The 27,890-nt window shown below is 42.2% G+C and overlaps 1 protein-coding gene across 8 annotated transcripts in view; it reads right to left on the bottom strand.

Moving 5' to 3' along the window:
• LOC121272032 (secretory carrier-associated membrane protein 5) overlaps positions 1-25,898 on the bottom strand; it is a 78,239-nt gene extending 52,341 nt beyond the window's left edge. For 6 of the 8 annotated variants that reach the window (XR_005941837.1, XR_005941836.1, XR_005941835.1 and 3 more), the window contains exons 1-4: positions 25,813-25,898; positions 16,289-16,358; positions 5,259-5,321; positions 2,530-2,649 (exon numbers count right to left, since the gene is read on the bottom strand). Coding sequence is in view for 5 of the 8 variants with exons in the window: in XM_041178408.1 (XP_041034342.1) it covers positions 2,530-2,649; positions 5,259-5,265 (127 nt within the window). In the remaining 3 variants the exon portion in view is untranslated. Of the gene's footprint in view, positions 1-2,529; positions 2,650-5,258; positions 5,322-16,288; positions 16,359-18,136; positions 18,174-25,812 lie in introns of those variants that run through there. The other 2 variants (XM_041178409.1, XM_041178410.1) reach the window with 2 other exon arrangements.
• Between the last annotated feature and the right edge of the window lie 1,992 nt (positions 25,899-27,890).

The raw sequence follows: 27,890 nt of genomic DNA, 5'->3' as shown, positions 1-27,890 counted from the left end.
CCTTTGGGCGAAAAAGTGCTTCCCGGTTTCAATGCTGAATGCATCCCCTTGTTTTGCATTCTCCCAACTCAGGAAATTGTAGCTTTGTACTAACCCATTCAAAACTGGCTTCACATTTTAAACACCTGAATTAGATCACTTCTCAATCTTCTAAACTCAAAGGAATAAAAGCTATGTTTGTGCCAGCCCTCTTCATAATTTAACCATTTAAGTCCTGGTATCTTCTGGTGGTGTGTACTGTACTGTCTCAAAGGCCAATATGTATCTTCTGAGGGGTTATACCCAGAACTGAATGCAATATTCCAGAATGGTTCAGATTAAGGCTCGGTACAACTTAAGTATAACTTCCATCCTTTTGTATTCCAGCACCCCCTACACAATAAGATTAAGGCCAAAATTCCATTAATCTTTTGGCAAATATAACGGGCAGGTACAAAAGTTAAGTCTACCAAGCTTTGTGATTGACAGAAAGGTATAAGTGAAAATATAAACCATATTCGTCTATCACAACTTAGAATCCGTTCAGCCTGTTTCATCCTGACTGCTCTAATGTTTCTATACAGAACTATATTCTGTGCATTATTGTTTGTATTTGCTTGCCATAGTTATGTTGTTTGAAGCATAACCAAAACTGCTGATCCTTAAAAGCATTATGGAAACAATCTTGAAAGAAAAGCTGAAGATCACTATAAAGTAGCAAGCTCAATTAAATGAACTTTAAGTTCTACTGCTGAAAGTGAAAATTAACATGCAAATACCCAGCTCTCAGAAATAGCAGCTGTCTAGGTTGGGAGAACTTTGCAATAAATGAATCGGATATCTATCTAACAGTCAAGCTCCAGATCTCCTGAAGAAAGAATTATCAAAGGATAATGGGTGTGGCCAAAGGAAGAAAAATGTCATTGAAAGTAAACTTCATTTAATCTGTGCCATTGAGAGATCCTCTTTATATTAACTTGCCTATCAACTGGACCTATCAAACAGTTTTTAAATCAAAAGAGCACTTCATATGTAAAATTAAAAAGGAAAAGTTCTCCTTGAACCACTGATCAAAATCATTACAGGTCTGGCTTCCCCCAGGCTAATAAATCTGGATTGATAGCGTGTTAGAGATAGTTCACAACTGACTATTTGGGGAAAGCAGCACTAACTACACAGTCCACAAAAGGATTCTTACTATATAACTGGACAGAAATTGGATTAGCAATTACTTCTGAAAGGATGGGAGAGGGGAAACAGTGCCGCAACAAGTCACAAAACTTGTTGCAACCCATACCTAAGAAGCTTTCAGCTTCGTCGAGTAGACTGTTCAAATAGGTTGGGTGCCTATCTGTTAAAATCAAAATTATCCTAACATAGCCATTGTGAGGTTAACCAACAAATCAGTGTATTGGCAGTGGGCTCACAGCGTTTGAGAGGTTGTAAGGGTCATAAGGTTCATGAAATCTGAGCTCCAAAGATTTTCATGCATTGTTTTTTCTTTTGGAGAAGCATTTTACGTTGAGCATTATGCTGAGCAAAGTGACTAATGCCCACTTATGAACTGGAACAACTCCTCCGACTTTCCATTGACTATTAGCACCAACTCTTTCAGGCCAGAAGTAGGGAACTGCTCCCTCCACCAGGTTTAAACAAACCTGGACCTCATGGTAGCAACACTAATTCTTCAGCTTGCCGCCTCAGCTATTATCAGCGAAATTTAACCAAGTGGAGTTTTCAGCTGTGGAGTCTAGGGGGGAGGATGGCGTAGTGGTAATGTCACTAGACTAGCCCAGGCTAATGCTCGGGAGGCATGGGTTCAAACCCATTCATTGAGTTCAATTAAATAAAAAGCTAGTGTCAGTGATAACAGACCATGAAACTACCATCGATTGCCATAAAAAAACCGTCTGGTTCACTAATGTCCTTTAGGAAAGGAAGTCTGCGCTCCTTATTCAATCTAGCCTGCAAGTGACTCTGGACCCACAGCAATGTGGTTGACTATTAACTGACTGAAATGGCCCAGAAAAGCACTGAGCTCAAGAGCAATTGGGGACGGGCAACAAATGCTGGCCTTGCCAGCGATATACATGAACGAATAAAACAAAAAAAAAAAATCATGCTGACTCAGAGCCATGGGCTAAAAACCGCTTACACCAATTCCTGAACCCAAAGAGATTTGGATTCTCTGAAAAGGCTGAACATGTACCTGGATTTCGGAGGTCAAACGACAGTGCTTAACAATCCATTATGCCACCCAAGCTCCTTGTTTGAAGGCATAATTGTATATATTTTAATCAATGTAGAATTCATATTACAAGGAGAGAAAATTATATCATTTAACTGGTTACACCAGCTTGCACTAATTCAATGAATATAGATATTGAATAGACATTTGATGGTTTTGAAATATAGACATAATAGCAATTTCACTGCATGTGAAAATAAAGGGGTTGTAACAATGCTTGGAAGGTTAGAGGTGTGTTACAAGGGTCCACAACACATCTAGGTTGCATTCACATTCACTTGTGATACAGTTGTCATACTCACGCATCCAAAGGTAGTAAATGCGTTTTGCCAGGACTTTGTGGGGTTCTGGAATCTCATTAAAATCCTGGTAAAAACAGGGCTTCAATGGAATAAACCTTGGGAGCGGTGGAAAATTGTTTTCTAGAAAACAAAATACATAAAAACATCCCCTGGATTACTGAAAACATGAAGTAAGGTTTGAAGCAATTCAAAATATTTGCTATTTATTAACACTGGTGGATCTTAGATAACATTACTGAACCGGAGGGTATGCTGTTTTATATTGGGCATACATTGTGACAGCAACCGACCCTCTTACTTGCCCCAGCAAGGATTTCTCTTTCTCAACCCCTTTGGAAGGATATTTCTCCCTCTAGGAGGTCCTCCAGACATACGCACAGATAACTGGGTTGCATTTCCCTCTCTATTCTGTACCCCCTCACTCAACAGGGCTCCTCTCCTTCTTCCTCAGCCCTCCCTCCATCCATCCATGTCCTCACAGCCCCCAACTTGAGTATGCTCTGGTCCAAACTACTTCCAAATAGGTTGAAAGCAATCCCTCTCCTCCGTCACCTGCTTTGCCATAGGGTGAAAAGAAGGGGGACCCTAAGGGAGGAGAGCGATATCCTCTACACTTTGAAAAGGTGTCCCTTCTTCTCCATTCTCCTTTTCCATCAACTGACTGTCACTTCATTGCTCTACTTCCCCTTGCACCCAGGGTTGCTGAAGATCAGCTTCGGATTTTACAGGACATGTTGGCCCATTAAAAAAAAAGGCACAACATTTGATGCAAATGCAAACAGTTTTGTTCAAAGTACTTTCTCTTGGATTTCTGTTCTGTGGCATCGCTACTTTCTCTCTCTATCTGTACATCGTCTGTAATATTTTCCCTGATTCATGCCCAATATTTCATTTCTCTGTCTGCAGTTAGTGTTCCTCCTCATTGCCTCTTCCCTTCCCACCATTTCCCCTTTCTCCAAGCGTCTTTATTTCTCTAATTCTTCCCCTCCACAGCTACTTACTCTATTATTATTTCTACTCAAAAATGTTCTCTTTCAGTTTTCCTCACTTTCCATCACTATGCTTCTATGAGCTCCTTTTCTCATTTCCACACTTCAGTCAGAACCTGGCTATCAGCCTTGACATCTCCAACATCAAGGCATTTTTCTCATCCTCCAAATGCATGCATCTTTAGACGACTACTTAGCTCTCCAGCTGACATAAAAATTAGGAGACCATTTATTGGAGACATGCTCCTGCATGTGCATGTGTGTTTATCACAGTCACTGTTGGCTCTCAAACTGGCTCCCAGTAAAATATTTCATACTCGTACAATGATACCTATTAAACCTGCATGAAAAAGTCTGTCACTTCCATCACTGCCCTCCTTCACTTGCACTTTTGTAAAGTTTGGGAGTAGGTACACTCAGGAGTCAAAATATGTTGAGAGGTCTATAATTTATGCCACAAAGGTGCTGAAAGGGTGATGAGAAATTGAGTTATTGGAGGCAGATTGTGATTTTCATATTTGTTGCATTCTTAGGGATATATAGTAAGGAATAATTATGACAGATGCTTCTCAGAATTTATTTTTGCTACATGGAATTGCAATCCTTTCAGTGGTATGTGAAAAGGGAAAACAATTCTTGAGTAGTATAACTGGTAAACAGCAATCAAGCAGAGAGTTTTAATATGTAACTGTGGGCAATGACTCAACTTAGACAATCATTTGACTGCCACGGCCTCTTGCAACATTGCTTTTAGCGAGTTGGAGAAGCTGCTCCATGTCAAGAAAGTGATAGCATTTAATTTAGAAGCTATTACTATAATAGCGGTTAAAGTTGCATTGTTCATGGATAAAACTACAACTTAGAACTTGGGAGTAAGAGTGTAGAATATTGATTTTAACTTTAATTAGCAATAGACAGCTCTTCATGCAATACAAGCGCATAATATTTAGGGGTTGTAGCATTTTAAACATCAATGTTAAAAAATTCAATAGCAGCAGTACACACCAGATAATTATTTGTAACATACAAAGAAATATTTCTTGAAGGAGACCAGAAGATAATTACCGATGAGAGAGGCCATACTTCGCAGTTCATCCTGACAAGACCCTCAAGTCCCTCACTGTTGGATCTTAAATGTTATCAGTTGATCAAAGCTTTTGGTGGATATATATGTCGGCAAATATAACTGAAGCACAATCCTACAAGAGACAGATTCTGGTGACTCACTTCCACTCCAGTAACATCATGGAGCGCCCACGAATTGACTCTGGATCCTTTAAAGTGCTTACTCTGCTTTCATTACCTTTTGGTGAATCAAGGAAGTCAGGAAGGGCACAATAAGTACTGTCACAAACTTGGCATCAGCTCCTGTCTGGACAGTCAGCAGAATGTCAGTTTGTTGGGGAGGGTGAGGTGCAGGAGTGGGAGACAAAGAGTTGGATCAAGATGTCCAGAGGTTTCAGGTAGCTGGGACCTGCTGACAAACAGTGTCACATGAAAACAAGTGAACCCTACTAAAAGAAGGAGCTGCTCAGAGGCAAGTCGAAGGAAATAGACTAAAAATAGTCAGTTGAAGCATCATAGAAAATGTTATGGAAATTACATGTGATCCGAACTATCTGAAATGAGGTCCTCTGAGAAATTTGGAGCTGTGGGTCCTTTGTGCTTCCGGGAAATGTTGAGCAGAGACTCAACAAAACAATCTACCTATTGTGTAGAACTAGTGACATACATGCTTACCTGCCATATTTAAGATGGTATTTGATGCGTTCCTGGTGGTTCAAATGAGCTAAACGCTCTAACCTGCAAAACAAGAGAGAGAGAAAACAACAGACTTTTAAAGGTGGACTGCAAATCAGAATTCCAGCCGAATTATAAAATTGAATTATCCATCTTTTACAACTCATTTCGATAAAAATCAGAGCCGTTATTCTTTGAACTAATTTTCCCACTTGAATTTCACCAATTTTACAATTGCCTACTCCAAATTAGTTAAAGAGATCAGATCAGATTATTCGTTTTAGACCCCATAAATGAAGCACGTGTATGGTCCCTCACTGGAAGATGGCATTCTAACCTGGAGCATACCTTCATGGGTAATGACATGTCAGTCACTGCATTCAAGCAGCTATTCCGCACACACACAAATGCATAAAAGGAAAACTAGGGATTCTACCAGAGAATCCTTGCTGCATTATTCATCAACTGACCATCTTCCATGTTCCAATGTTTGCATTCTGCTTTACTCCTGAGAGGGGTGTCTGAAAAGCATTTCAGCAGAAATAGTTGGAACCGCAAACCAACAAACTAACTTACTTCATAGAAAACTTTGTTCATATATTTTGTCAATTTTCTTCTGTACCTTGATTCCGTGGAAAACAAAAGGTCCAACGGTCCTGACACTCTAGGTGAATCATGGATTGTGTGGAGCACTGACCAGTTGGGCTGAATACCCTGTTTATGTTCTATGCAATATGGGAACAGGGCTTTTGGCCCAACCAGTTGAAAGATGCAACAACTGCCCCTTCACTTCCTCTCTCCTCACCGTCCAAGGGCCCAAATACTCCTTTCAAGTGAAGCAGCATTTCACTTGCATTTTCCCCAACTTAGTCTACTGCATTTGTTGCTCCCAATGTGGTCTCCTCTACATTGGAGAGACCAAACGTAAACTGGGCGACCGCTTTGCAGAACACCTGCGGTCTGTCCACAAGAATGACCCAAACCTCCCTGTCGCTTGCCATTTTAACACTCCACCTTGCTCTCTTGCCCACATGTCTGTCCTTGGCTTGCTGCATTGTTCCAGTGAAGCCCAACGCAAACTGGAGGAACAACACCTCATCTTCCGACTAGGCACTTTACAGCCTTCCGGACTGAATACTGAATTCAACAACTTTAGGTCTTGAGCTCCCTCCTCCATCCCCACCCCCTTTCTGTTTCCCCTTTCCTTTTGTTTTTTTTCCAATAAATTATATAGATTTTTCTTTTCCCACCTATTTCCATTATTGTTAAATATTTTATGCTCTCCCCACCCCCACTAGAGCTATACCTTGAGTGCCCTACCATCCATTCTTAATTAGCACATTCGTTTAGATAATATCACCACCTTTAACACCTATGTGTTCTTTGTTCTATTGTTGGTGACATCTTTTGATGATCTGCTTCTATCACTGCTTGTTTGTCCCTACAACCACACCAACCCCCTCCACTTCTCTCTCTCTCCGCGCACCCCCCCCACACACCTTAAACCAGCTTATATTTCAACTCTTTCTTGGACTCGAACTCAAGTTCTGTCGAAGGGTCATGAGGACTCGAAACGTCAACTCTTTTCTTCTCCGCCGATGCTGCCAGACCTGCTGAGTTTTTCCAGGTAATTCTGTTTTTGTTTTGGATTTCCAGCATCCACAGTTTTTTTATCAGTTGACAGTTATCCCCCATTTAAGCTAACAGTCCTAAACATTTACCTATCTTGTTCTTGCGTCATTTATTCCACAAACTGGCGCAGCCTTACAACACTTCCCAAAAGCTACAAAACCTAACTCCGGGCTTCTGTATATCTCCCTTTCCTTTCAGCTCGCTTTTGGCTGCACTGCCACCTCAGTTCCACTTCCTCCTAAACCCTGCTACCTCTCTGCCTGCGTTCAGAGTTATTACTCTGCTGGCTTCTCCCACTTGACTTTCAAAGAATTATTTTCAAATGTTAATTATCATAATTGCAAAATGATTAAATCTGGGTTAGTTTTAACCCCTTTAGATTGTGATCATTTGTGCTCAAGTGGCGTTAACCCACTTTGTGCTGATGTGTCACATTTAAACATATCATGATTATCCTGCTTAGTGGATTAGAGGGGTTGAGGCAAGGCGAGCTGGACTATCGCCAGTCTGCAACAATGGCATAAATAAAAATATTTCATAACACTATACCAAGCTCACCATTGGGTGAAATTTTTATTACAAATAAATAGTTTACTTTTGCCTTGAATATGCAAAGGTAAGGTTCTATTTGGGATTTTCCTGAAAAAACTAATTTCCAATGCACAAATTACTAAAAATTAGCTTGTGTTTGTTTACAACAAATCCTTTTTTTCTATATGCAAGATAACATCAGGAGTAACCACAAATATGCGGGACAAACATGGAGCATTGTTGGCAGAGGGGGTGGGGTTGCTTAGTTAGTAAGAAGTGAAATTAAATTGATAGCAAGAAATGATGTAGGGTCGGATGATGTAGAATCTGTGTGGGTAGAGTTGAAGAACCGCAAAGGTAAAAAAACCATAATGGGAGTTATATACAGGCCTCCGAACAGTAGTCAGTATGTGGGGCATAAGATACACCAGGAGATAGAAAAGGTGTGTAAGAAAGGCACGGTTACAGTGATCATGGGGGATTTCAATATGCAGGTAGACTGGGAAAATCTGGTTAGTAGTGGATCCCAAGAAAAGGAATTTGTGGAATGTCTACGAGATGGCTTTTTGGAGCAGCTTGTGGTGGAGCCCACTAGGGAACAGGCAATTCTAGATTTAGTGATGTGTAATGAGGCAGATTTGATAAGGGAGTTTAAGGAACCCTTAGGAGGAAGTGACCATAATATAATAGAATTTACCCTGCAATTTGAGAGGAAAAAGCTGGAATCAGATGTAACGGTATTACAACTGAATAAAGGCAACTACAGAGGCCACGAGGGAGGAGCTGGCCAGAATTGACTGGGAGATGAACAGAGCAGGAAAGACAGTGGAACAGCAATGGCAGGAGTTTCTGGGAGTAATTTGGGAGACACAACAAAAATTCATCCCTAGGAAGAAGAAGCTTACTAAAGGGAGGACAAGGCAACCATGGCTGACAAGGGAAGTCAGGGACAGCATAAAAGCTAACGAGAAAGCATACAATGCGGCGAAGAGCAGTGGGAAACCAGGGGATTGGGAAACCTACAAAGACCAACAGAGGACAACTAAAAAAGAAATAAGGAGGGAGAAGATTAAATATGAGGTTAAACTAGCCAGTAACATAAAAAAATTTGCAAGAGTTTTTTTTAGATATATAAAGGGTAAGAGAGAGGCGAAAGTGGACATTGGGCCGCTGGAAAATGACGCTACAGAAGTAATAGTGGGAAATAAAGAAATGGCGGAGGAACTGAATAGGTACTTTGCGTCAGTCTTCACAGTGGAAGACACAAGTGACATCCCCAAAGTTCAAGAGAGTCGGGGGGGCAGAGGTGAATATGGTGGCCATTACCAAGGAGAAGGTGCTAGGAAAACTGAAAGGTCTGAAGGTGGATAAATCACCTGGACCAGATGGATTACACCCCAGAGTTCTGAAAGAGATAGCTGAAGAGATAGTGGAGGCGTTAGTGGTGATCTTTCAGGAATCACTGGAGTCAGGGAGGCTCCCAGAGGACTGGAAAATTGATAATGTAACCCCCCTGCTTAAGAAGGGAGTGAGGCAAAAGATGGGAAATTACAGGCCGATTAGCCTGACCTTGGTCGTTGGTAAGATTTTAGAGTCCATTATTAAGGATGAGATTTCAGAATGCTTGGAAGTGCATGGCAAAATCGGGCAAAGTCAGCATGGTTTCATCAAGGGGAGGTCATGCCTGACAAATCTGTTAGAATTCTTTGAGGAGGTAACGAGTAGGTTAGACAAAGGAGAGCCAATGGATGTTATCTACTTGGACTTCCAGAAGGCCTTTGACAAGGTGCCACACAGGAGGCTGCTCAGTAAGATAAGAGCCCATGGTGTTAGAGGCAAGGTACTAGCATGGATAGAAGATTGGCTGTCTGGCAGGAGGCAGAGAGTGGGGATAAGGGGGTCCTTCTCTGGATTTCAGCCGGTGACTAGTGGAGTTCCACAGGGATCAGTGTTGGGACCACAACTTTTCACTTTATACATTAATGATCTAGATGAAGGAACTGGGGTGTAATCCATCTGGTCCAGGTGATTTATCCACCTTCAGACTTTTCAGTTTTCCTAGCACCTTCTCCTTGGTAATGGCCACCATACTCACCTCTGCCCCCCGACTCTCTTGAACTTTGGGGATGTTACCCGTGTCTTTCACCGTGAAGACTGACGCAAAGTACCTATTCAGTTCCTCTGCCATTTCTTTGTTCTCCACTACTACTTCTCCAGCGTCATTTTCCATTGAGGGCATCCTGGCTAAGTTTGCAGATGATACAAAGATAGGTGGAGGGACAGGTAGTATTGAGGAGGCGGGGAGGCTGCAGAAGGATTTGGACAGGTTAGGAGAAAGGGCAAAGAAGTGGCAGATGGAATACAACGTGGGGAAGTGTGAGGTCATGCACTTTGGTAGGTAGAATAGAGGCATAGACTATTTTCTAAATGGGGAGAGAATTCATAAATCTGGAGTGCAATGGGACTTGGGAGTCCTAGTCCAGGATTCTCTTAAGGTTAACTTGCAGGTTGAGTCGGTAGTTAGGAAGGCAAATGCAATGTTGGCATTTATTTCGAGGACTAGAATATAAAAGCAGGGATGTGCTGCTGAGGCTTTATAAGGCTCCGGTCAGACCACATTTAGAATATTGTGAGCAATTTTGGGCCCCGTATCTCAGGAAGGATGTGCTGACCCTGGAGGAGGTCCAGAGGAGGTTCACGAGAATGATCCCAGGAATGAAAGACTTAACATATGAGGAACATTTTAGAATAGAGATGAGGAGAAACTTCTTTAGCCAGAGAGTGGTGAATCTATGGAATTCATTGCCACAGAAGGCTGTGAAGGCCAGGTCATTGAGTGTATTTAAGACCGAGATAGATCGGTTCTTGCTTGGTAAGGGGATCAAAGGAGAATGGGGTTGAGAAACTTATCAGCCATGATTGAATGGCAGAGCAGACTCGATGGGCCGAATGGCCTAATTTCTGCTCCTATGTCTTATGGTCATTGTACTGCTTCACCACTACTGGCCCATTTTTAAAAACAATTTCCACTTCCAAAGTAACTTTCCTGTAATGAAACAGATCAGACAGCTGTGAATACTGGACTAGGAGAAGCCAATGCAGTTTGATTAAAAGCACACAGTTAAAGATACAAGTTTTCAGGAGGCTCTTGAAAAAGATGTAGGCTGTAGGGCACAGAGGTTTAGGAAGAGAATTCAAAAGTGCACTGGCATAGTGGCCGAGTGAAGGGTAACAAGAATAATCAAATGCAGAAAGGAATACATCTCTCCAGTGTTTCATTTGGTTAACATTATGGAGACATAGACAGATAAAAATGTGCACTCCCTGGTCTGTTCTTGACCGATTTTGTTGTGCCTCGAAACAGGTACTCACTGATCAAGTGAACATGAATAACAGACGACTTAAAGTATAAAGAGCATACCAGATGTCCTAGTTTCAAAAACAGCAATCAAACATGCATGAGACAATGGAGCCCTCGAGAGCTTCCATTAGCCAGCCTGATGTTTCATGCACTCTCCTGCCCCTGCGCAGCCTCCCCCCGTTTTGACGGTCCTGTCACATTAACTGGAGACCGACCTCACTTGGTCAGAGGCACATACACAGCTGCGAATGTGTGTCACATCTGAGTTCACCTTCCACACCTCCCCAGTGATTAATCTGACGCAATAAACAAGCTCCTCCAGGTTCGGATATGTCTTTTGCTGCTCACCTCCTTCTTTCCAAGTCATCATCTGGCAATTAAGCATAATGCTGGACAGGTTCCAGTAACCTTAACTTAAGCTGCACAAAGTTCTATTTTTGATTAAGGTTCCTTTTTTTAACCTTTTCAATACATTCAGCAACTAAATGCTGCTAGTGTCTTTTTTTAAATTCACGAGCTCTTCTACTTTATACTTATATCGATATGTGTTTCTGTTTTGCTGGGAAAAAAGCAGAAACTTAATCGCATTTTATTTATGTTTCATTTTCTATATGTGGGGTTCGAGGGATTGTGAGCAATATAGGATGGGCTGTTCAATACACATACTATCCAATTTTGACAGAAGATAATATTGACAGCACAATAAAAGGGAAATTTGAGTTGAATCAATGAAAGTAACTATTTCAAATTGAAAGTGCAAACTAGCCTATGTTGAGTGGACATTTGTTACCTATTATGATTTTTATTTTAAAATAATCTTAAATTCTTCAGAAAAGCAGCAAATAAAAAAGACGACTGGAGGGAACAGCAAAAGTCAAGCATGTGTTAGACTGGATCAAAAGTATTTCAGCGCGGAAAAAATAATAGGGCAAGCATTGGAAGCAAAGGTTTTAAAAAGAGCAATGCGCAGACAGAAAATCCGTTTGGGCTCATGTGCGGCAACACTTATGGAAATTACGCTTTACGGAAATTCAGGTGACCACACTGGAGTAGCCCTCAACTAAGTCAGTGCTTCCGAAAATGATCTTCAAACAAAAGCTGCTGCCTCTGAAATGTGCATTTATAGCACATAGGAGCAGGAGTAGGCCACAGAGTCAACTTCAACAGTCAATCTGATCATGGCTGATTTTCTGCCTCAGCTCCCCTTTCTCACCCGCTCCCCATAGCCCTCGATTTCCTGAGATTCGAAAAATCTTCCCATCTTCATCTTAAATATACTCAACGATGGAGCATCCACAACCCTCTGGGGTAGAGAATTGCAAAGGTCCACAACATTGAGCAAAGAAATTTCTCATCTCAATCCTAAATGATCAACCCATTATCCTGAGACAGCATTCCCACATCCCCACACAGCTCAAATAGTTATGGTACAAAAACTCAAGTACAAATATTATAACCCAACAAATTATGACCATGATCAATGCAAAATGAAAATTGAAAAATAAGAAATTCAAGAAGATTTTGCAAGTTAAACATAATAGTTCACAATTTTACTGTGGGCTTACAAGGTGTTTCATGGGATCAGAAATTCCACAAATTACACCCGTCAACTCTTGCTGCATATGTGTGTGTGTATATATATATATATATATATATATATGCATAGTTCTGCGACACGAGTGTTCCTTCGTGAGTGCTGAACGCTGATCAAACTGAAGTTACAGTTAGCTTTTTGTTTTCTGTTAATAAATTACCCAGATTTTACAAAAAAAAGTACAAAAAGTCACAAGATTAAAATGGAGTCAACAGAAGTCTTAAATCATTACTTTATCAAGTGCACTTTATTTGGTCAATCCTACTACAAAAGTAGACTAATTATTGTGAATTCCATACATAGCTGATCTTTAATAACTGTCAATGCAGAAAAACACTAACTCTTTTGTAATTCTCCTAGCCTTTGCCCTTACATTTAGCAGTTTTGAAGTAGTTTTTTTAAAAAAAACTGCAAATGCAGAAGAAAAGGAAAACTTTCTAGAGTTTTTAGCTTTAGATCAACTTTGGATACATAACTGATACAACTGCAAATTATTAGTCATTACTCACTTCAGCACAATATCTATTCAATTACAGGAATAAAACATGTACAACAAGTTGCTTTAATCAATATACATTTAAAACATTTCCACTTTCTGAGTCAGCAAGCTGACTCAGAAGCCGGAGTGGCAGCTTTGCCAAGTCCTTTGCCCATTTGGTTGGTAATTTCCATTTTTAATCCAAGATGTCAAAACACATAATGGCTCTAGGACCACACAAAGGCCTATTCTGGTTGTTTCTGAATTTTAAGAAAGCCCAGAATCAAAGATAAGCTCCCACGCTGTGCCTCAGAATTAAACACAGCAATCATGGCCAAATCCCAGGTCTCAAAGTCCCAAGGTTCACAGTTTTTAAGACTGCAGAACTGGCGCGGCACTCACAAAGTGCACAAAAACTTAACTGGAATGGCACTTTGTGATTTAGTGGCACTTCTTCTGACATACCCTCGCTGCTGTGAGAGAATTTCATGTTGAATAAGAAGCACAAAACAAGAATCAGGAGCAGGGGTAGGGCAACCAGCCCCTTGAGCCTGCTCCACCATTTGATAAGATCAAGGCTAATGTGATTGTGGCCTCAACTCCACACACCTCACTGCCCCGCCCCTCCCCTCCCCCCCCCCCCCCCCCCCCCCCCCCCCCCCCACATAACCCTTGACTCCATTGTCAAAGATCTGTCTTAGTCAACCTTGAATACATTCAATGACTCAGGCTCCACTGCTTTCTGGAGAAGAGAATTCCACAGACTAACGACCCTCTTGAGAAGAAAAAATTTGCACAGCTTGCAAACATAGAAACAAAGAGGCTGAACTAATAACTGAGGCCACTAATATAATGAAGGGGTTTCATAGGTTAGATATTGAGATGATGATGCCATTTATGGGAAGAGTCCAAAATTAGGGACTACAACTATAAGACACAATCACTAAAAAAAATCCAACAGTGAATTCAAAAGGATTATCTTTACCCAGAGGAATGTGAAACTCACAACCACAAGGAGCAGTTGAGATGAATAGTACAGGTGCGTTTAAAAGGAAAGCTAGATAGGAGAAAGAAATAGAAGAATATGCTAAGAGGATTAGAGTCTTATACAGAGCATGAACATCAGCACAGGCCTGTTGAGCCAAAAGGCCCATTTCTATGCTGTAAATTCAATTTAGAGTGGATAATTGTTGATCGAGGAGAAAGAAGTGCAGAATGCACACATGGTTTTCGTATTAATCGTCAGCTACAACGGAAGGAGACTGTAAAACTGAAGTGGCAAAGCCACAGGTAGTAAAAATATACTTGGAACGCACCTGCTAATTGAATTGAAGCGAGAAGATGGAATAAAATAGTTCTCAAGAAAAGAACAGCAACGGATCTTGTGCAATTTTGTAAAAGGAAGACATACCATCAAATGTTCAGGACGACCAATGGTGCTAACAAGCATTTGCACCCACGTCTTGAGGCAAAGCACAACAATACTGACCTCGGGAAAAGATCAAGATCCACTAATCCTGATCATATCTTCCACTGGCTACTATCACCACAAAAGGTGAAGTTCAGGCTAATTTCTTTAGCACTTGTCTGCCAGCTGTGGCTCAGTTGGTAGCACCCTTGCCTCAGAGTCAGAAAGTTGAGAGTTCAAGTCCCACTCAGGTCTTGACAACATTGCAAAAACAAATTACCAGGTCATTATTATATTGCTGTCACCAAGTGCAAGTTGGCTGTCATGTTTCCTACATATAACATCGACTACACTTCCTTTATTGGCAGTAAAGCACTTTCAGACGTCCATCATCATGAAAGGTGCTATATAAATGCAAGTCTTTCTTTCAGATAATGATTGCACACAATACCGGGAGAAATGGTTTTCCATTTATATGTCCTGTTCCCCACCTTGCCTTCTACAAGGATTGCAGGAAAAAAGGATTTTTTTTTACCCAAGTCAATAAACAGATTAAACAAAATGGCAACTGATGACTGATAGCCACCAAAACCTTCCAGCTAGAACAAGAGGCTGATTCATGTTGAGAAAATTGAATAGTTCAATCTATCCTGAGTTGAAAGAACTTCAGGGCAAACGACATAACAAATTAACAAATGTCCAAGAATGTAAGAAATAGCAGCTGCAGGCCCTTTGAGCCTACTCTGCCATTCAACAAGATCATGACCTTAACTCCATCTTTCTGTATTATCCCATATCTCTTAGTTCCTTGGTGCCCCCCCACCAACCCCCCCCCACCCCCCCCCCCCACCCACCCAACCCCCCCCCCACCCCCCCCCCCCAAACACCCCCCCCAAACACCCCCCCCCCAACACCACCCCCCCCCCACCCCCCAAAAAATAAAATTCCATCAATCTTTTTCTTGGATAAACTCGACGGATAAGCATCCTCAGCACTATGGGGTAGAGAATTCCAAAGAAAAGGCAGATAGTTCTGGAGTCTTGGGTTGATTGAAGTTCATGGTTCAGGGCTAATTTTTTTTAAAAATTCATTTTAAGGGATGTTGGCATCACTGGATAGGCCAGCATTTATTGCCCATCCCTAACTGCCTTTGAGAAGCTGGTGGTGAGCTGCTTTCTTGAACTGCTGCAGTCCCTGCGGTGTAGATACACCCACAGTGCTGTTAGGGAGGGAGTTCTAGGATTTTGACCCAGCGACAGTGAAGTAACGGCGATGTATTTCCAAGTCAGGATGGTGTGAGGCTTGGAGGGGAACTTACATGTGGCATCAATGTTGAATGATCTTATAAGAAAGTTGATGGTTAATTGTTGGCCATCCGCCTATCAGACTCACCTGTGGCATTATGACATGCTAAATGAGTTTATATTGTTTGGGAATAAACTGAGTCAGTAGACTCAGATCTTGCAAATAACAGATGGTTCACAACAGGGTATGGTCAGTATGTGTGTAATTAGACCCTGTCACATTGGGGATAATTATAGTGAAGGTAGACAGGTTTTGCGACCTCTCGGGAGTCCACAGCCTAGTGGTGAAGGTCAAGACTGAACACCTTGAGTCTGCAGAAAATCAAGTCATATGAATGTTGGTCAATTAACGAAATACTGAAGGTAGCGCTATTGCAATACTTCTGCAAGTCCAAATTAAAAATTGTTGCCGAATCACTCGTGCCCAAAACACACAAGTTATTCTTGTGGGGCAAACAACCTCTGCTGGAACATTAACTGCGGGATAGCATCCACTTACATGCGTCAACTGATTGCCGCAGTATGCATATGTTCAAACTTGGCAATGTTGGGCACGCTACATAACAGATAACCTGGCACTACCCTCCCATTCCATTTCTAAGTTGCCTAATGAGACCAGCTTCACAGGTTAAAAAACAGCTTAGGATGACAGGAGAACAGTGCATTCAGAATTCAGCCAATAACTTTCACAAATATGGGCTTACATCTCTGCCACGACTTACATTAAAATGTCACCACTGTGTCTCTTCCTTCCCCTCGTTCCTCGTGTGTCAGCCTCTAACTTTTCTGGTCCTGCAAATTTTAAAGTACAAAAGAAAAGGTTTCAAGCTTTAAGCCAGTGAGGCTGCAATAATGCCAAGTATAGTCCAATGGTGTAATTCACTGGGTTCTGTGTACACGATCAATAGCTTTCAAACTGATTAACTGCAATTTCCATGATACTAATTAGAGACATTATCAAGGCTAACCATTGCCACAGGAAGCTAGCCAATCCACAAGCACACACTCTCTCAAGATCAATTCTGCAGTAAGCCAAAATATCAATAGTTTTACAATTGGTTTCTTTTGAGGAAAAAAAGATTTTTGCTTGTAATATACTAAAATGACTGCAGTGAGCGAAACCACTCCCTGCTGGCAACAGTTCTGTGACAAAAAAAAACCCAAAGGCACTTCAGCTCATAATAACAATCGAACTAAATTTATATGGAATACACAAAATCCTCACTAAGAGCAACACTCTTCCCATTACACTGTTGACAAAACCCCAATTGTTACAAAGGAGTATATTCTTTGGCTCATTGTGAGCAACACCATGGGTTTTCCAATCCAAAAAAAACAGGGCAGCCATTGTAAGTAATAAGTACTAGATTCTCAAAATGCTGCGCTGCATTAAAATTGCCATTTGAGCCATTTGTAGATATGGCAGCTCCAGTATTGACCGATATCCTACATATGAATTACACCAACAATAGGGTTTATTTTTTTTCTTTCTAGAATCACAATATAAGCTCAGATGCTATCTGATTTTGCTTCAGCAAGAAATCTGTGCCAATAACAGCTTTATTTCTGGTTCGATTTCAAAGGGAACCAGGATGTTTAGGGCCTGTGGTTTAGTTTTGGTATTCATAAATATCACAATCAAGATTTCTTCCCTGTATTTCATCAGAAAGAAGCAAACTTGGTGACCTAGGAAAGTAGGAACATTTAGTCACCATTAGACCAACTTCACAGACTTATCTTTGCCCCAAATCACATATAGACTTTGATTTAAAAAAAAATCCATCAATCTCAGTTTTAAAATTAACAATTAATCAAGTATCAATTGACATTTGCAGAAGTGTGTTCACAACATGTCTCCCAATGCGGGAGGAATCATTTCCCAACTTCACTTCTGAAAAGGTCTGGCTCCAATTATTAAACTATTCCCCGCAGTCTCTAAAATCAGCAGACTAGTTTCTCCCAATCCGCCCCATCTGTTCTTCTCAATATCCATAAAACAGCAATCAAATCATCCTGCTGACCTCACACCCCACTAACCCACCTAAATTCCAGGAACACAACCCTAGCTCGTTTGGTCTCTCCTTGTAGCTTAACTCTTGCAGTCCATGTATCATTCTAGTTTATCTACGACGCACACGCTAGGCCAATGCATCCTTAAGGTGTGCTGCCCAAAATTCCTCTCAGTTCCTCCAGATGACACCGAACCTGGACTTACTTGTACAGCTGAAGCATGACTTCTAGCCCCTTGGACTCCTAATGTTCCAGCATTTCATGGACCTGTGTGATTATTTTATGGAATGCAATCTGAAAATGCTTGCAGCTCAGGAGGAGGCCATTCAGTCCATTGCATCCATGCCAGCTCCCTGCAAGAGCAATTCATCTAGTGTCATTCTCTCATCATTTCCTCCATAGCCCTGCAAACGTTTCTACTTCAGATAATGATCTAATTCTCTTTTTAAAAGCCACAGGTGAATCAACACCACATTCTCAGGCAGTGCACTCCAGGCCCTAATCACTCGCTGCGTAAAACAGCTTTTCCTCACGTCTCTATTACTTCTTTTGCCAATCACCTTAAATCTGTGCCCTCTGGTTCTCGAGCCTTCCACCAGTGGGAATAGTTTCTCCCTGTCTACTCTGTTCAGTGATTTTGAACGCCTCTATCAAATCTTGCCGCAACGTTCTCTGCTCCAAGGAAAACAGTCCCAGCTTCTCCGATCTGTCCAGGCAACTGAAGTTCCTCATCCCTGTATCCATTCTCGTAAATCTTCTTTGCACCCTCTCTAATGCCTTCAGATCCTTCCTAAAGTGGTGTCCAAAACAGAACAATACTCCAGCTGAGGTTTATCATCACTTTCTTACTTTCACACTCTATGCCCCAATTTTAAAGTCCAGGATCCTAAGCGCATTTTTAAAAAAAAACCTCTCTCTCAACCTGCGCTGCCACGTTCAATGATATGTGCAGATATTCCCCAGGTCCCTCTGCCCCTTTAGAATTATACTCCTTTTTTTACATTGCCTCCTCCCTACTCCTCCTACCAAAATAAATCATTTCACTCTTCGTTGCATTAAATTTCCCACTAGCCCATTCATTCCGCCATTTATGCCTGTTTGAAGTTGAACACTGTCCTCCTCACATCTCACACTAATTCCAATTATTCAAAATGGCAACAACTTGTCCATCAAGTTGCATCATGCTTCCAGTCCCACGCCTTAACAATGAGGCAGAATGGGATACTTGTATTGTATGCCTCGGCTAATAAAGGCGAGTGCAGGGAGGTTATGCTGGAACTGTATAAAATGGTTAGGCCACAACTGGAGCACTGCATGCAGTTCTGGTCACCCCGTTATAGGAAGGATGGGATTGCGCTGGAGAGGGTGCAGAGGAGGTTTACCAGGATGCTGCCTGGGCTGGAGGACCTGAGCTATGAGGATAGATTGGATAGGCTGGGGTTGCTTTCTTGGAGCGGCAAAGGTTGAGGGGGACCAGATAGAGGTGTACAAGATAATGAGGGGCATAGCTAGGATGGATAGGAAGGCACTTTTTCAATTAGTAGAGGGGTCAATAACCAGTGGGCATAGATTTAAGCTAAGAGGCAGAAGGCTAAGAGGGGAGTTGAGAATTTTTTCACCCAGAGGGTGGTGGGAGTCTGGGACTCATCGCCTGAAAGGATGGTTGAGTCAGAAACTCTTGTAACATTTGAGAAGTATTTACATATTCTCTTGCATTATCATAGCCTCCAGGGCTACGGGCCAAGCACTGGAAAATGGGATGAGTGTAGTCAGATCTTTGATGACCGGCGCAGACACGATGGGCAGAATGGCCTTTTTCTGTGCTGTAAACGTCTATGAGTCTAAGAGTAGCTACAGAGAGGAAAGAAAAGGAAGCAAATCTGCACGCTGGACCCCACTATCTCGTGGGACATCCTGCCCCACGTGCCCAAAGATCTGCGGGTCAAGAATCGGCCTGTTCAGTCAGGCGAAGACCCATGGCAGAAACACGCGACCCCAAGTAGACATCATTCCCGAACTGAGGGACAGCCAATGATGACTTGCAATTTTATGTGCCTGTTCATGACATTTTAATTATCTCTGAACATGGACCTCCATTATTCACAGCTTTCCACCAGTTAGAAAGTATCCTGTTCTACTTCTCTGCAGGCTTCCAGAATTATATGGCCACTCTGCAACTGAGCAAGAGTTGCACAGTAAGAGACAACAGCCCCACATTTTTCTCCCAGATGCCTGGCATGTACTTGGCATCAATTATTAGAGTCTGAGACCAAAGTTAAGCAGCATTAACTCTAATGTTACATATTAGTCCTCACTAATATCACCACAAAAATCACAATTCCAATATTCCCAATCAGCTAATAAATAATCAATTTCTGGCCACATATCAGCTTTCCTTTTGATCTGGTGGAAACTTTTATAGAAATAATAAAAAGATATTTTTGAAATTATAGACTTTACAAATTGAATTCATCTGCCAAATCCTCAACAAAACCATTATACAAAAGCAAAACACTACAGACGCTGGAAACACAGCACGTCTGGCAGCCTCTGCGGAGGGAGAAGTAGAGTGAACCTTGAAATTATAGAATCATAGAACGTTTATGGCACAGGAAGAGGCCACTTGACCCACCATGTCTGTGCTGGCCGAAAAACAAACCACCCAGCCTAATCCCACTTTCCAGCATTTGGTCCGTAGCCCTGCAGGTTACAATACTTCAGGTGAATACCCAGACACCTTTTAAATGAGTTGAGGGTATCTGCCTCTGTTACCCTTTCAGGCAGTGAGTTTCAGGCTCCTACAGCCCTCTGGGTGAAAACACTTTTTCCTCATTTCCCCTCTAATCCTTCTACCAATCGCTTTAAATCTATGCCCCCTAGTCATTGACGTCTCTGCTGAAGTAAATAGACCATCCCCATCCATTCTATCCAGGTCCCTCACAATTTTCGACATCCCAATAAATCTCCCCTCAGCCTCCTCTGTTCCAAGGAGAACAACCCCAGGCTATCCAATCTTCCCTCATAGCTGCAATTTTCCAGTCCTGGTAACATCCTCATAAACCTCCTCTGTACCCTCTCCAATATAATTACAACTTTTCTACAATGAGGTGACCAGAACTGCACATGGTGCACAAGCTGTGGCCTAACTAATGTTTTATATAATTCCAGCATAACCTCCCTGCTTATATTCTATGTCTCAGCTAATAAATGAAAGGATGCCTTATACCTTTTTAACCACCTTTTCGACCTGACCCCTTAGGGATCTGTGGACATTTACTCCAAGTCCCTCACTTCCTCTACACTTCTCAGCATCCTCCCATTAATCGTGTATTCTCTTACCTTGTTTAACCTTCCCAAATGCATCACCTCACACTTCTCTGGGTTGAATTCCATTTGCCACTTCTCTGCCCACCTGACCAGTCCATTGATAACGTCCTGTTGTTTACAGCAATCCTCCTCGCTATTAACCACGTGGCCAATTTTTGTGTCGTCTGCAAACGTCTTCCTCATTCTCCCTACGTCTATGTCCAAATCATTAACATATACTACAAAAAGCAGGGGACCTGGCGCCGAGCCCGGTGGAACCCCAATGGAAACAGCCTTCCCAGTCACAAAAACATCCATCAGCAATTACCCCTTGTTTCCTGCCACTGAGTCAATTTTGTATCCAGCCTGTTACATTCCCCTGTACACCATGGGCTTTTTTTTAAACCAGTCTGCCAATGTGAAGTTCATCCCGTCTCTCTCTCTTTGTCCACAGAGGCTGCCCGATCTGCTGAGCGTTTCCAGCAATTTGGTTTTGTTTTTCAAAAAAAAGAAAACCTCAGGTGAATATTTTCAGATAGCTGGAAAATGACACAACAGAGAACAGGGAGGAATGGATCACAAAACTGCAGTGCAAACCAATCAACTGGTTGAGATGACATAATGTAACATGAAGGCAAAAGCTTCAATGTATATAAATATACTTTATATAAATAAATAAACACTTGCACATACACACACATTTCTGTGTACACACGCACGGCCATATACAAATACACACACATTTCTGTGTACACACGCACGGCCATATACAAATACACACACATTTCTGTGTACACACGCACAGCCATATACAAATACACACACATTTCTGTGTACACACGCACGGCCATATACAAATACACACACATTTCTGTGTACACACGCACGGCCATATACAAATACACACACATTTCTGTGTACACACGCACGGCCATATACAAATACACACACATTTCTGTGCACACACGCACGGCCATATACAAATACACACACATTTCTGTGTACACACGCACGGCCATATACAAATACACACACATTTCTGTGTACACACGCACGGCCATATACAAATACACACACATTTCTGTGTACACACGCACGGCCATATACAAATACACACACATTTCTGTGTACACACGCACGGCCATATACAAATACACACACATTTCTGTGTACACACGCACGGCCATATACAAATACACACACATTTCTGTGTACACACGCACGGCCATATACAAATACACACACATTTCTGTGTACACACGCAAGGCCATATATAAATACACACACATTTCTGTGTACATACGCACGGCCATATATAAATACACACATATTTCTGTATATATACACGGCCATATATAAATACACACATATTTCTGTATATATACACGGCCATATATAAATACACACATATTTCTGTATATATACACGGCCATATATAAATACACACATATTTCTGTATATATACACAGCCATATATAAATACACACATATTTCTGTATATATACACAGCCATATATAAATACACACATATGTCTATATATATATATACAGCCATATCTAAATACACATTTGTATTTAAGCATAGACACACACACACATATATATATATATATATGCATAAAAACACATCCAGCTTTGAGCATCTAGATTTAGTTCCTGCAATATTAACCATGCAACACTGCATTATTCTCCAGGTGTAACATGCATAAGGTGAAAGGCATCAATCTTCCACGATTAAGGAGAATTTCCCCACTCCCAGTTGCTCCCTGCTTCAGGCAGGGCTTTTCTGCTAAACTGCAGACATTTTCGCTTCAATCCTCTGCCGCTTTGTGCCAATATAATTTGCACTTTTATTTATGCAAAGTTGCCCTCGCCATGCATTGCAGTGCCTTGCACTGGATAATCTTTTAAATGAAAACCAAATCAACAAAATTGGGATAAATCAGGCACAGCCCCTAATTCAGGTCAGCTGTAAAACCAAGGACAAAAATTTAAAGGAACCTTACAAACTTTAAATCAAAATGTGATTAAAGGGGTCAACAAAACACCCCAGTCCCCGCAGTGCCCACCGAGCACGGAAGGCCTCGAGAGTGCCAGCAGACACCGCGTGCTCCTTCTCCAGGGACATCCGGCAGCGAACGTAGCCGCGGAAGAGGGACAAACAATCGGGCGGGACTCCCCCGTCGATCGCCCGCTGCCTGGACCTGTTAATGGCCAACTTGACCAGGCCCAGGAGCAGGTTCACGAGGAGGTCCTCCTCCTTCCCGACCCCCTTCCGCACCGGGTGCCCAATAGATCAGGAGCGTGGGGCTGAAGTGCAAACAAAACATCAATAAAAGGTTTTTCAAATAACTAAAAAGGAAGTGCAGCCTACAACACCCTATGTATACATGGTCCACGGACTCCACAAGACTGCAAAAAGGGCACGTGTCCTGAGAGTCCGTGAACCTATGCATCCTTTTATTATAGGGGACTGCTGCATGCAACACCCTCCAACCCAGGTCCCCGATAGAAAGGGGGAGGACACCTCCATAGAGGGCCTCCCATCGGGGGCCTCTGCCGCCGGACGGCAACAAGGCACGCCAGGACGTGTCCGGTCGACGGACAAGGGCGAGAAAATGGAAGGTGTGCAGCAGCAGTCCATACAAAAAGCCCCTCTTTGCCGTGCCAAAAGGCACGGAGGGCATGTCCCCGAGGCGGCTCATATTGCGGGGCACCAGCACCCAAGGGAGGGTTCGGGGCTTGGGGCCAATGTGGAATTCCGTCCGAACAGGGGAACGCTCAGACGGAAGACCACCGCGCACCTGGGCCACCTCAAGACCCAAAATAACGTCGGGTCCGAGCACGACCGTTCTCAGGTCTTGGATGGCATCGGCTGCGACCTGGACACTCACAGACGCGCGTCGCGCCAACTCCTGCGGGAGCATCCAGCCCAGTCCTCTGCCACCCAGCACGTCCCCGATCCGGGTCACCCCTGCAGCCACAGCCCTCCTCTCCGCCAACCACTGAAAAGGACGGAGGGGCGGATTCCTGAGCAGCGGCTCTCTGACATATATAAACACACACATATTTCTGTATATATACACGGCTATATAAACACACACATATTTCTGTATATATACACGGCCATATATAAACACACACATATTTCTGTATATATACACGGCCATATATAAACACACACATATTTCTGTATATATACACGGCCATATATAAACACACACATATTTCTGTATATATACACGGCCATATATAAACACACACATATTTCTGTATATATACACGGCCATATATAAACACACACATATTTCTGTATGTATACACGGCCATATATAAACACACACATATTTCTGTATGTATACACGGCCATATATAAACACACACATATTTCTGTATATATACACGGCCATATATAAACACACACACATTTCTGTATATATACACGGCCAAATATAAACACACACACATTTCTGTATATATACACGGCCATATATAAACACACACACATATTTCTGTATATATACACGGCCATATATAAACACACACATTATTTCTGTATATATACACGGCCATATATAAACACACACATTATTTCTGTATATATACACGGCCATATATAAACACACACATATTTCTGTATATATACACGGCCATATATAAACACACACATATTTCTGTATATATACACGGCCATATATAAACACACACATATTTCTGTATATATACACGGCCATATATAAACACACACATTATTTCTGTATATATACACGGCCATATATAAACACACACATATTTCTGTATATATACACGGCCATATATAAACACACACATATTTCTGTATATATACACGGCCATATATAAACACACACATTATTTCTGTATATATACACGGCCATATATAAACACACACATATTTCTGTATATATACACGGCCATATATAAACACACACATATTTCTGTATATATACACGGCCATATATAAACACACACATATTTCTGTATATATACACGGCCATATATAAACACACACATATTTCTGTATATATACACGGCCATATATAAACACACACATATTTCTGTATATATACACGGCCATATATAAACACACACATATTTCTGTATATATACACGGCCATATATAAACACACACATATTTCTGTATATATACACGGCCATATATAAACACACACATATTTCTGTATATATACACGGCCATATATAAACACACACATATTTCTGTATATATACACGGCCATATATAAACACACACATATTTCTGTATATATACACGGCCATATATAAACACACACATATTTCTGTATATATACACGGCCATATATAAATACACACATATTTCTGTATATATACACGGCCATATATAAATACACACATATTTCTGTATATATACACGGCCATATATAAATACACACATATTTCTGTATATATACAGCCATATATAAATACACATTTGTATTTAAGCATAGACACACACACACATGTATATATATATATATGTGCATAAAAACACATCCAGCTTTGAGCATCTAGATTTAGTTCCTGCAATATTAACCATGCAACACTGCATTATTCTCCAGGTGTAACATGCATAAGGTGAAATGCATCAATCTTCCACGATTAAGGAGAATTTCCCCACTCCCAGTTGCTCCCTGCTTCAGGCAGGGCTTTTCTGCTAAACTGCAGACATTTTCACTTCAATCCTCTGCCGCTTTGTGCCAATATAATTTGCACTTTTATTTCTGCAAAGTTGCCCTCGCCATGCATTGCAGCTGCCTTGCACTGGATGGTGCATCCCCCCCCCCGTGTCAATGCCTGCCCTCAGGACCCTCGCTGCTGCACAAACCGCCCCCCCCCAGTTCCCCCCTGCTGCAATGTCGGCGGCCTGGCCTAGCCGAGCCGGGCCTGTCCTTACCGTCCAGCTGCTGCTGTGCCTCTCTCAGGCCTGCACGTGGAAATGGAACCTCTAATGTGTTTATTGCATTCTAGCCTCTTTATTTTGCCCCCCCCTCCCACCCGTTACCCCACCCCGGTAAAGGGGGTTATATGACGGGGCGGCTGCTTTTCCAAAGATGCTCCTTCACCTTCCTCCCAGCGGCCACCTGTTACCAACTCGCTCCCGGCCGCCAACTCTCGCGACAACTGGCTCGCCCCACCCACCCCTCTCACCTCCCCGAGATTTCGCTCCTGTCACTCAAACCGGTCGCCAGCGGCAACGCTCCGTCGCCTCTCCCCCCCCCCCCCCCCCCTCAAATGAGCCGCAGCACCAACCCCTGTCGCTCAAACTGGTCGCCGGCGGCAGCACCCCGCCCCCGCCCCGCCCCCAGCCCGCCCCCAGCCCCTGTCGCTCAAACCGGTCGCCAGCGGCAACGCCCCGCCCCCTGCGTCACCTCGCCCTAGCATCAGCCCCTGTCGCTCAAACCGGTTGCCAGCGGCAACGCCTCGCCCCTCCCTTCCCTTCCTGGCAAATCCTCTTCTATAGAAATTCCAAATATAAAGGACAACAATTGATACTTCATGAGAAGAGAGTGCTGATTGGTTGGCAAGTGGACTCTGATTGGTAGAGGCTTTCCAGCAATAGGGAGACCCTGGGTCATCTTCAATTGTGTCCTAGAGGGGGTACAATCAACAGAAAAATAATAAAAAAATAAAGCACAAAGCTTTATTATTTAAATAATAATTATTTAACCATCTACCACCCCCCAGCCAAGTGCCAAATCCAACAGCTTTCAATTATATTGTGCTCTCCACGTTGGTGTTAGACACCACACCACCTTAGGAGATTTTTGGATGGTCAAAGGCAGGGCGTTTTTTAAGAAGCGACTTTAAAGGAGGAGAAAGAGGCAGATAGGTATAGGAAGAGAATTCTAGAGCTTATGGATTTGATAGACAATATGAAGTTGGTAGGAAAGCAAGTTGTGAGGACGTTACAAAGACTCTGAAAGGGATACGGATAGGTTAAATGAGTGGGAAAAGAGTTGGCAGATGGGGTATAATGTGGGGAAAATGTGAGGTTGTTCACTTTGGCAGGAAGAATAGAAGTGCCGAGTATGTTTGAATGGGTAGAGACGACAGAATGTCTGATACAGAAGGATCTGGGTGCCCTTATACATGAATCACAAAAAGCCAGCATGCGGATACAGCAAGTAATTAGGAAGGCAGATGGAATGTAGGCCTTTATTGCATAGGGAGCCTTGCTATAACCATATAGGGCATTGGTGAGACCACATGTAGTGTATTGTATACATTTTGGCCACCTAGTTTAAGAAGGGTTATACTGGAATTGAAAGCTGTTCAGAGAAGGTTCACTATGGGTTGTGCGAAAGGTTGAGCAGGTTGGGCCTATACTCATTGGAGTTTAGAAGAATGAGAGGTAATCTTATTGAAATATATAAGATTCTGAGGGGGCTTGACAGAGTAAATGCTGGGAGGATGCTTACTCTTGTGGGGGAATCTAGACTAGGGGGCACAGTTTAAAAATAAGGGCTGTCCCATTTAAGACAGAGATGAGAAGGAATTTCTTTTCTCAGAGGGTCTTGGAATTCTCTTCCCCAGAGAGCAGGGGAGGCTGGTCATTGAATACATTCAAGCTTGAGTTTGACAGACTTTTAATTGACAAGGAAGTCAAGGGTTATGGGGACAGTCAGGGCGTGGCGTTAAGGCCACAATCAGATCAGCCGTGCTCATTGAATGGCTGAGCAGGTTCGAGGGGACAAATGGACTACTCCTGCTCCTCTTTCTTATGATCTAATGAGTTCTCCCTCATATTCTGGTCAATACTTACCTCCCAATAAACATCACAAAACAGATTTTCTGCACATTATCACATTTCCTTTTGTGGGAGCTTGCCGTGTGCAAATCAGTTGCTGCGTTACTACATTACAAGGGTGACTACACTTGAAAAGTACTTAATTGGCTGCAAAGTGTTTTAGCACATCATATGGTTGTGAATGGCAGTATATAAACAAGTCCTTCATTTTCTTTTTACTTTAT

Source organism: Carcharodon carcharias, chromosome 32 (genome assembly GCF_017639515.1).
Source record: "Carcharodon carcharias isolate sCarCar2 chromosome 32, sCarCar2.pri, whole genome shotgun sequence".
NCBI classification, from domain to species: domain Eukaryota; kingdom Metazoa; phylum Chordata; class Chondrichthyes; order Lamniformes; family Lamnidae; genus Carcharodon; species Carcharodon carcharias.
Note: the sequence above shows the minus strand (reverse complement) of the source record. Positions and strands in the feature narration are given on the sequence as shown.